Source organism: Polypterus senegalus, chromosome 7 (genome assembly GCF_016835505.1).
Source record: "Polypterus senegalus isolate Bchr_013 chromosome 7, ASM1683550v1, whole genome shotgun sequence".
NCBI classification, from domain to species: domain Eukaryota; kingdom Metazoa; phylum Chordata; class Cladistia; order Polypteriformes; family Polypteridae; genus Polypterus; species Polypterus senegalus.
The window spans coordinates 125,917,168-125,928,158 of NC_053160.1; the positions used below are offsets into that span (position 1 = coordinate 125,917,168).

General features: G+C 34.7%; 1 protein-coding gene across 1 annotated transcript in view; it reads left to right on the forward strand.

The window, feature by feature from the left end:
- Window positions 1–9,166, forward strand: part of ckmt2b (creatine kinase, mitochondrial 2b (sarcomeric)) — a 64,561-nt gene extending 55,395 nt beyond the window's left edge. Inside the window, exons 7-10 of the mRNA XM_039759268.1 lie at window positions 1,124–1,247; window positions 1,984–2,118; window positions 5,474–5,599; window positions 8,930–9,166. Of these exons, the coding sequence (XP_039615202.1) occupies window positions 1,124–1,247; window positions 1,984–2,118; window positions 5,474–5,599; window positions 8,930–9,046 (502 nt within the window). The 3' untranslated portion in view covers window positions 9,047–9,166. The remainder of the gene's footprint in view (window positions 1–1,123; window positions 1,248–1,983; window positions 2,119–5,473; window positions 5,600–8,929) is intronic.
- The last annotated feature ends 1,825 nt before the right edge of the window (window positions 9,167–10,991 follow it).

Genomic DNA, 10,991 nt, shown 5'->3' on the forward strand with positions numbered 1-10,991 from the left:
TATAGGATATAAAAAATTCTAATGTTAGCATTTTATCTTGGAGGAAGAGTTTACAGAAAGTAATTAATTGCACATGATATAATGCTGACATTACAACAATATGGCATTATGATCAAAATTTTGTAATGTGGCATATTTGTGTGGCTGTATTTTCAGGATGTAAAGCATTATAATATTGGCCTTAATGTCCATGAATAATAGTGATCATGAAATATTAATTTCTAATTGTAAATATACTTGCACTGTGGTGCTAGTTTACAATTAACAATTAAGTCACCATGGCAACATTACTAGGTTGTATCCATTCCACTTTATCACACAGTGCATTGTTTTTTTGCCGTCAACATGAAACCAGCATAAGAGTTAATGTAACAATGGAGATTTTTCTATGAACTTCACAGCATTTCGCCAAACAACCACAATTTCCTATAGTCCTGCTTACTGCAATGTTTTGAGCAATTTTTATTGCTACTACTTCCCAGTTTTGATCTAATGAGACTCACATCACTTTTTGAAGATTTATTTTACATATAACAAAGAAACATATATTTTTTAAAAGATTTGAAGTAAGAATGAGTATTCCTGAAAAAGATTAAGATTTTAGGGGAGTCACATTGCAGAACTGTTGTTTTACACTTTGGATATTACTATTCCAATAATTCTATTAAAAATGCAAAAGCATAAAATATAATTTTGTAGATATTTGTATTTTGAGGGGTTGAATAAAAATAAATTCAACTTAAACAATGTAAAAAAAAGCATTAAAGTTAGAATGGCAACAGATAAGTAAATCATGCAAGCAAGTAGCATTTTTTCCATTATTTCTATTTACATCGTTCTGTTTCAGAATGAGCCAGTAGTGGATTCAGCAAGCACGCATAACAATAAAATAATAAATTAAAGAGAAGTCTTACAACATGCATTGTGCGCTTGTGGTTGTGCATGGTGCAAGGTATGTCTGGTTTGCTAGTCTAACTTATACCCTGAGTTCAGTAGAAAGAGGCCTGTTTAAAAAAGACTGATTTAATATCAAAGCAGCACTGTTGCAAACTGGAGGTCAGAAAAGGTGTGTATTTCAAACTAGAACACACTGAGATCATAAAATGTGTCTTTTACCTAATAGGCACAACTTTGATAAAACCTTCCTGATTTGGATCAATGAAGAGGACCACACACGGGTAATCTCAATGGAGAAAGGTGGAAACATGAAGAGAGTCTTTGAAAGATTCTGCCGTGGATTAAAAGAGGTGGGTCGATATTAAACCGTGTGTTTATGCATTATAAAATGTGTTTTTTATTTAATTTTTGTCAAAGCTGACATCTGACAAACAAAATATATTTAGATATTTAAGTAATATAGTTACAGTAAATTTAATATCATCTCAGCATAAGAAAAAGTGAAAATGCACCCTTCACTTGAAACATCTTACCTCCAGCAGCACAATTTAAATCATTCGTCAGGGTCTGTTAAAGGAAAACAGTGAAGAACTTTGGCTAAAATGATATACAGTAGGTTTATTGGGTTAATATTGTCACATATTATATGAACTTTGCTAGTTTAATGGCCATTTTTGGGGTTGACATTAAGGATATAATGCACTTTTCAAATTGCATCTAGGCTTTGTTTACTAGGTACATTCTGCTTTAAATTCTCTTTGCATAAACTTCTCATGCACAAGTGTGCTATAATGAATACATTCTGAGAGAGATTTTTTTTCTTTTGTTTTGCTGTATGATCAGTTAACTCCACTTAAAATGCAAAGAGAAATATAACAAATTGGAAGTGATCAAGATGTATCAGATATAAAGACACAGAATAGAACTCTAAAGAGATTTTGTTGATTTTATAGTGTAAATGAAAAAGTCAAACCTCAAGCCTTTCTTCAGGATGACTCTAAGTTTGGCCACACTTGTTAGAGTGAAGTAATATGTAGGATTTGACATTAATAGTCCTAACACCAAGAGTTTTGGATTCTTTTACAGGTTGAACGGCTGATTCAGGAAAGAGGCTGGGAATTCATGTGGAATGAGAGGCTGGGATACATTCTGACCTGCCCTTCTAATCTTGGAACAGGACTACGTGCGGGTGTGCATGTCAGGCTCCCCCAGCTCAGTAAAGTAAGATAAGTGAAAAATAAAGTAACACCCTTCATTTCATATGAAGCATTTTCTACAACGAGCACCATACCAATACACTTTACAATTATGGAGATAATGTAAACATATTTATGTATTTTTTACAATAGGAGCACAGGCTAATTGACTTGCTCACAGTGAGTCAGAGATAAAGACTGAACCAGACACCTTGAGTATTAAGTCCAATACTTTGCCACTTGACCATACTGCCTCTGGTCAAAGCAAAGTGCTAGTTTTGTTCCCATAGGTAAATAAATGATGAATTTTTAAATTCATTATAACTAATACTGATTATTTAGTTTTCATTTATCTATTAAACACATATGTGACCTTACTATGGACTCATGGTAGGATAAATTTCAATTAATAAAATGTCATATTAATTTGACTTATTTTTAAGACTGACACTAATTGAACATTATGAGAAAATAATAGACTGCAACATACATTGGTATATGAACATATGTTGGAGAGTATAGCAGGTTTTTTTTTTTTTATTCTCATTTTTAATGACTACTTAAAAGCCCTGAAATTGTATTAATTTAGTGCAAATCTGGCTTTACTTTTTGCCTTCCACCTTTCCATATTTCTTTGAGAAGGATTAACAATTAACGTTTTTGTATTTTGAAGATGTTAAATGCTCTCAGTAAAATTAGGAAATAAAGCTTCTATAATGAAGCTAAATTTAAATACAATTTTTATTGAATACACATTTATTTATTAAATATAAAAATTTTATTGAATGTTTTATAGAGGTGAATGAGAACAAGTGTATGCCTGAATAAATAACCTGCTTTAGTTTACAGTCTTTCAACCATCCTTATGTTTAACTTAAATTGAGTTGTGCCTGGACTGGACTCCTTGCCTTTTTTTGGTAATTGCCAAGTTTGTAATAATAAACACACAAAATGAGTATCAGTCCACCCTGCAGGCTCATGAAAACAGTGCCACCTCTCCACTGCTCACATAACAATTAAGCACAACCTCTCTGAGTAGTTAACTTCAGTATCACTCACAGCTCTGATCACAAAGGCACTCAATTACTCTGTCCCATATTTACATCACAGCACTGAGCCTCACATTGTAAATTGCCTATGTTCAGTATTTTTAGATTACGCTTCCTGTATTGTGGAAACAATAAAAGGACCGCCTATAAGTTTGGCAAAAAGTTTGGGAAAACGTTTATGAGATGAAAAGGAAGAATTAAATCAAACAGGTGTAGGTGAGAATACAGGGAGGAAATCAGGAAATATGATCTTCAGAGCCAGAAAAGTCGAACAAAAGTTAAGTCAAAAAGCACAGCCAGGAGTCCTAAATCTTCTTATTAGCCTTTCCCTATCTTCTGTGAAAGTTTGGTTCTTAACAGCCATCCAAAGCTTGAATGTTAAGAACAGAACACTGCCATTTTAAATAATGCTGACAAGATGATTTCTTGCACAGTAACATCAGCGCCTCACTTGACCAGCCAATACTGTTGTCATAGACAATATGGATGGAGCCATGAAAACAAGTCACAAAATAGCAATGCCTAGGAGAAAATTGTCCTGTAATGATATCAAAAACAGGATAATAAATATGAATAAAAAGAATAAATCTATAGTAAAACAGAATTAAAATGGTTCACGCTAAATCTAAAAGTGACCAAGATTTGTGAAAGCCTGTTTTGTCTGCCATTAAATGCTTTGGCCTCCTGTCAGTTTCAATTTACTCTTTTTGGATTCTGACCTTTAATAAATACACACAATATATACCAATATAAATACACACAATTGCTTGGTTGCTTTCTTTCTACATTGCTCCTTGCTCTAATCTGTAGAAACAGTTTTGTGTGCTGCCAGAACACAGCAATATTGTGGCATTTTATTCCCCAATCTCAAGCCTCAGTTTTCAGGCTGTAAAAGCCAATGTTAGAAGGTAGCACTGAGTGTATGACCACTTTTCAAGGAACAGTCACTTGGTGTGAGCCTGTCTGGGAGTTTGTCTACACCTAGACTCGTTTTAAAAAGCCAATACTGCATATTTCTTACCCATCAGAATTATAAGTAAAATGGTTTAAACAGCTCGTTCTTATCATTCAGAGGATTACTATTTTCTCAGTTGCAGCACTCTCAATCACCATTAAAACTACAGACTAAGGACACAAATTGGTAACATAGTTTACAATACAGCTTTTCAGGTTGTAAGCCTAATATGTCCCACCAAAAAATGATCAGAGGCAGAAATGCTGCTTATTTAGAACACAATTTTCCCATTTTGAAAATATCTGCAAAAAATGCAAAATGAGGTCACTAAGTAACCTGAAGGTAAAACTAGTAACTGTGCTACTGTTTCAGATCTTGGGACAAAACCCTACGCAGGCGTTAGAGCAACAATGAGAGTCCTAAATCCTAAAAATATAAAAAAAAGTAGCAGAAATAACACAAATCGCCATAAATCAAGATTAGCCAGTGAAATGAAGACCCATACATAACAGAGATGGTGTCACATGGTGTAAAGTGCTTTTATTTCAACAAATAAGTCTAGGGGTCAACCACAAAGTGCAAACAGTTCAAGTCCATTAAATACATATGACAAAATCCAATGCTCATGGGCAGGTTAAAAAACAATAAATCCACTCAGAAAACAAGGTCTCCTGCAGCAATTTCTAATCCATTCATAGTGGCTCACTCTGTCTCCCCCATGCTCACCCCAAAGGGTCTTCCCAGCTGGCGAAGACATGGATAGCTACAGTCACTTTCTCTAGACTCTTCCGGCATCAGCTGGACCTCCATCATCCCATCTGATCATACTCCCTCAGCACTTCTTGGATACCTCAGAAGCTCAGCAGGGTCAACCCTCACAGCTCCAGTGGCTTCGCTCCCGCACAGAGGCCAAACCACCCAGCCTCTGGTTTCCTTCCAAAAACCATCTTTACCTCCAAATACTGCACAAAATTCTTTTAAACCACATTTGCAGGCGAAGGTCGCATAATCACAAATCCCTGTGGGCAAATAAGGGAAATGGCTTCTGTGCACCTCTCACATGTACATACTTAGCCAATGCCTCACCCACTCCCTGGAGCTGCACTGATTCACTATTATTCAGCTACACCACACTTGACTCATAAGTGCACTATATTATCTTAAAACTTGTACTGCCACATACTTATCACATACTACCTTTCTGGGAAGGCTCAAAATTCTCAGTTTTCTTAGTGCTTCTGTAAAGTGCAGTATTTGATTGAAATGGCCTCCATGCTTTTTCTTTTTTTTATCCTTTCTCCCCACAAGATGAACTCTGCATCTTACTTTCAAGTAGTTAACTTCAGTAAAGATTAATCTGCAACTTCTCCTAACAGGATCCTCGCTTCAACAAGATTCTGGATAACTTGAGACTTCAAAAAAGGGGTACTGGTGGTGTTGACACTGCTGCTGTAGGGGATGTGTTTGATATTTCCAATTTGGACCGCATTGGCCGTTCTGAGGTGAAATTTACTTTCTTCATGTATTTAACATTTTTATATCAATCTCAGCGTATGTTTTATGATTCTACAAAGCTGTAAATTATATAGTCAACTGGTAGAGCAATAAATAATCTATATCTTCAGTTAATTTAAATGTTTCTGAGACATTGTATACTAAGAGCAATTTTCAACTTGACTTTTACTTAAGTGCCAAAACACCTCCCTTTAATTTCTCTCTGTAATCACAGCACACATATTTATGCATGATGTAAAAATAGAGAATTGAAAGCTAGATGTCATAAGTCTATGTATTGTACAATAATGCTTTATCTTTAGAACAAAAAAATGCTAGGTGGATATAAAAAATGGCCTGGAATTGAGTTTCATACTAGTTGCAATTAAAGAAAAATAGCCTGGTTCTTTATTAACTTGTAAATTAATATTACTTATTATAAAACTGAAAACCCTAAATTGAGATTTTCTTCATAACAAACGTGAAAAATTCAGAACAATTAATCAATCTAAAGAAGGGGCACTATGAGGTCACTGGAAAAGGGTGTGTGGCACTCCTGGTATCTTTGCAAAAGGATGAAATCTGTTAGAGTCCTTGTGCTTCCTGTTTTGCTACCTGGTTGCAAGACATGGATGCTATTCAGTGACCTGAGACGAAGACTGGACTCCTTCGGAATACTTGGGTACCACTGGTTTGACTTTGTGTTGAATGAATGGTTGCTCACAGAGTCCCGAATGAGGCAAGTTTACTTCATTGTGAGGGAGCGTCAGTTACAGAACTACAGCAATGTGATGTGATTACCCGAGGGTGACCTAGCTTACAGGATCCTCATTATTCAGGACCCACGCGGTTGGACCAGGCCAAAGGTACGCCTAGGTAACATTTAGCTAACGGAAGACAGATGATCATTTCCAAAGGGTGGTACTGAACTGTGTGTCTGCCTCAGGGGTTGCCAACCAGGATCCTGAGCTGTTTCATCATGTGGTGGGTGTGGCAACGTGATATACCAGTGCCTGACCTGACACCTAAGATAGATAGATAGATAGATAGATAGATAGATAGATAGATAGATAGATAGATAGATAGATAGATAGATAGATAGATAGATAGATAGATAGATAGATAGATACTTTATTAATCCAAAGGGGAAATTCACCTGGATTCTTACATGAGTCTGTCTAAAATGCTATAACAATTAACCTGCAAGAACTGCTTAAAAACTAATACAGCTTTCCTACAACCACTACTAGAACAAATCTGCCTGGTTCTTTGTATTTTTGCTACTTTTTTCCCCAAAAATAACTAAAACTAACTATAGGATATTAATGTGAGAGTAATTCTTTTTTTTAGCATTCCTGTTTGTAATCGAAAAATATATTAAACAAGAGATCAGCTTGATTCTAGGTTTTGATAGTTCTGAATGCTAGTGTAAAATCAGTTTACAACTAGAAAACCTGCTATAAATAAGATGTAAAATGAACCCTTTCAGTATTGACATTAGTTTTAACTGTTTTTGTACATGACTTCACCATTGGCCGATACATTTTTGAAGAACTGAACATACACTAAAGAAAGTGTACTGACGAAATTTGAATTTTCATTGCTTTTATTGGGTTTCGTCTTTTGTAGTTTGGTTTATCAGAATCAGAATTCACTTTATTGGCCAGGTACACAAATGTGTACTAGGAATTTGTCTTGATAGTATTGGTGCAATATACAAAGACAGCACAGAATACAAAAGATAAATATAAGAAGATAGCTACACTTAAAAATGTGTTGATGCTGACCCTACACAGACTTCTATGACTCCGATTGGCCAGTTTGGTAACTATAAATAAATAAATAATAAATAATAAATGTGTCTAGTGCTCAAAGTAGGAAACAGATTGATTCTATAATGAATATCAAAAGCTAGACAAATTGAAGATCTGCCAGCAAAAACAAAGACACGAATCAAGGGCCTGAGACTTACTGGTTTTATGTTCTAAAGATTACTTCATCCAAACTGAAATCTATTTTCTTATTTATTGTAAACCATACCATGGGACATATTGACAACGGGGATAAGACAGAGTATGGGAGACAGGTGGGGAACTTTGTTTCTTTGTGCAAACAGAATTGTTTGCAGCTTAACATCAGTAAAAACAACAAACTGGTTATTGACTTTTAGTGCACCAGAGAGCCTCTATGCCTCATTATTATTCAGGATGTAGAGATGATGTAGCGCTACAAGTACACTTGGTCCATATAAGTGAAAGGCTGGACTGATATAGTAACAGAGAGGAACAACATAAGAAATTATAGTGCTTAAACCTGTTTCTGTTTCAAGAGACTGTAATCTCGTAATAATATCCCTTACGTGTTCTCTCTGTGATAGCAAGTGTGATTTTCTACTCTGTGGTTTGCTGGGCTGGTAACATCACTTCAAGCAAGTGCCACTTCAAGGCCCATCAATTTAACAAGCTAATTACGAAGACAGATTCAGTTATGACACATACTGTCCATCTGTTGGAGGCAGTAGTGGAGGAGAGAATGAAGACAAAACTAATGGCCATTATGAACAATACTGATATGACACACTAACGTTAATTGCTTTCAGCAGAAATGGATAATAAAATGCTACTGGGGCTCAGTCATACCTATGCCAATATGTCTTTATAAAGACACACTGTGACTATTCTTTTATTTTTAACTAAGTCAAATGTTTTCTTATTTTTATAATTTGTGTGTACATTCAAGAGCAGTTGTTTATGTTTTTTATAATATTTCTTCAGCTTCTGTAAAATACTAAATTTTCCTTCTTGGGAGAAATAAAGATCATTCATTCTATCTATATAAAATTAACAAGACTTCTAAAAACACAGAGTCAAGTTTATTGTAAAGTGTCAATTGAATATCATGTTCTTTTAAGACACATTCATTAGTTAATAGCAAACAACTGTGCTATAATCAAGACTAGTAACTTTAAAAAGGTTAAAACAATAAATATGATGTAGTAGAGTAATAAGGAATAGTCAATCTAATGTGTTATGTTAATTGTTATCCTAAGGTAAAGACATACACACAGCTTCAAATTTCCATCTTGAAAAGAACAGACTATACTTTCATGTATTAATTTTGTAGCTCTGGAATAAACTGTACTCTTTTTTTACCCAATATGCCACGAAATGTTTTATGATAACCTGTGCCATGTGAGGAAATGCAGCTGTAAGGTCCACATCATCACAGTGCAAAACTTTTTCATACAGTATGCAATTAGAAAATCCAATATAAATTTAACCCTATATTTTACCATCCTGTGCATTTAATGTGTTTCTCTTTGCTATCTTGTCCTTTAGGTGGAACTTGTGCAGTTAGTCATTGATGGAGTTAACTATCTGATTGACTGTGAGAAGAGACTTGAGAAAGGTCAGGACATTAAAGTTCCTCCTCCTGTCTCCCAGTTCAGAAAATAAGCTACAACTGTGTGCCAAGGAATCACACAGTCTTCCCAAGCATCTTTGGCAAAGCGGAAGGTCTTAAACTTTACAGTATGTATAACAGTATAGTGTAATAATAAAAACAAATGAAACTTATGATCCTGGAACTGTGATTATTTCCACATATATGAGACTATAATTTAATGACTTTGCTGTATTCAAAATACAAGAGATCCCAAAAAAATACAATGTATTCATATTACATTAAATGAAAACTGAATACCCTATTATTCATAATGTTACAAACAGGTGCTGCACCCTATGCTCATTGCTGTGTATACAAAAACCATGGTTAAAACATTGTAGGATGCTATTTAGAATCTGTCTTCTGTGAGCTCTGAACCCAGATGAGTTGGCATGTAGTTTTATATGTTTTTATGTAAAGCACCATTTCTATGATGATACAGAAAAGCTATGAAGTACGTAAAAGTATGTCATGAAAGCACGTTTTTTTGTCACTTTACTCTAGTTTCATTTTCTCCTTCACCCCTCACAAAACTCTAATGATGGATAAAGTGAGTTTACAAAGGGCATGATGATCAGTTTCTACCCCATACATCCTATTCTATTTCACCTTACAGATTTTTGATTAGAGATGTGGTAACTGAGAGGTCAGCAAGTTACACTGAATTCACAGTTAAATTTCAATTACATTTCAAGAACTTTCATAGCCTTGAAACATGAAACATTATCCTGATGACAAAGCTACTTTCCAAGATGAGTATATTGCTGTCATGAACAGATGTACTGTAACTAATTTGTTTGACACAAACACATTCTTCAACTTCACTACCATCCTGGATCGTTGAAAACTTTCAGAACAGTTTCATAACTCTTACATATCCGTGGCCTCACTTCAGTATGAATCAGCAGGAATCAGAATGTGTTACAAAAAAAAAATAAACATATATACAGATTAATGTTAGCTACCTTCCTGTTCTAAATAGCATTACAGTATCAACAAATGTAATGCCCTTACTCATTGAACAGCTGGCTTTGTGGAAAGATAAATGTTACCAAATAAGGTGGAATACCAGTATAAATTAAAGCAGTTACTACAAACCAATGTAATACCTAAAGACTAGAGGTTAGACAGCTTTGTACTGTTGCATAAAAAGTACATAATGCTGATCTGGAAAAATACAGGTTAAAAAGTTTAGCATGTCTAAAAGGTAAATTTGTGGAAATACCAGATAGGATAAAAGCTATCTATATAGAGGAGCAGTGCAAAAAATACTGTATATGCATGACTTTGAAAGCTGAAGTTGTTAAAAAGCATATTCTTTACTGCTATGAGATGAAAAATGTTGTAAATGCTGCTGGTGACTATAAAATGTTCTTTTACCTTTTCTTTCTCCTCAACTTTATCTTCTGTTCTGCCAGCAAGGCAAAATGTGGCAAACTACTTGGACAGGAGTAACTAGACCAGATGATGCACATTTATTGAAGAAACTGTTGCAAGGGTTAATACAAAAATCAGAGACATCATTGACAAAACTGAAATGCTAAACCTTGAACAAAGTCAAAAGGAGAAAACCCAGACGTTGATAACCAAATGATGTACTGTGACCAAAAACCTACATACAAAACCATTAACAAAGTTAAAACAACAACAACAAGAACATTTATTTATATAGCACATTTTCATACAAACAGTAGCTCAAAGTGCTTTACATAATAAAGAATAGAAAAATAAAAGACACAATAAGAAAACAAAATTAATCAACATTAATTAACATCGAATAAGAGTAAGGTTCAATGGCCAGGGGGGACAGAAAAAACAAAAAAACTCCAGACGGCTGGAGAAAAAATAAAATCTGTAGGGATTCCAGACCATGAGACCGCCCAGTTCCCTCTGGGCATTCTACCTAACATAAATGAAACAGTCCTCTTTGGATTTAGGGTTCTCACGGAAGGGCTT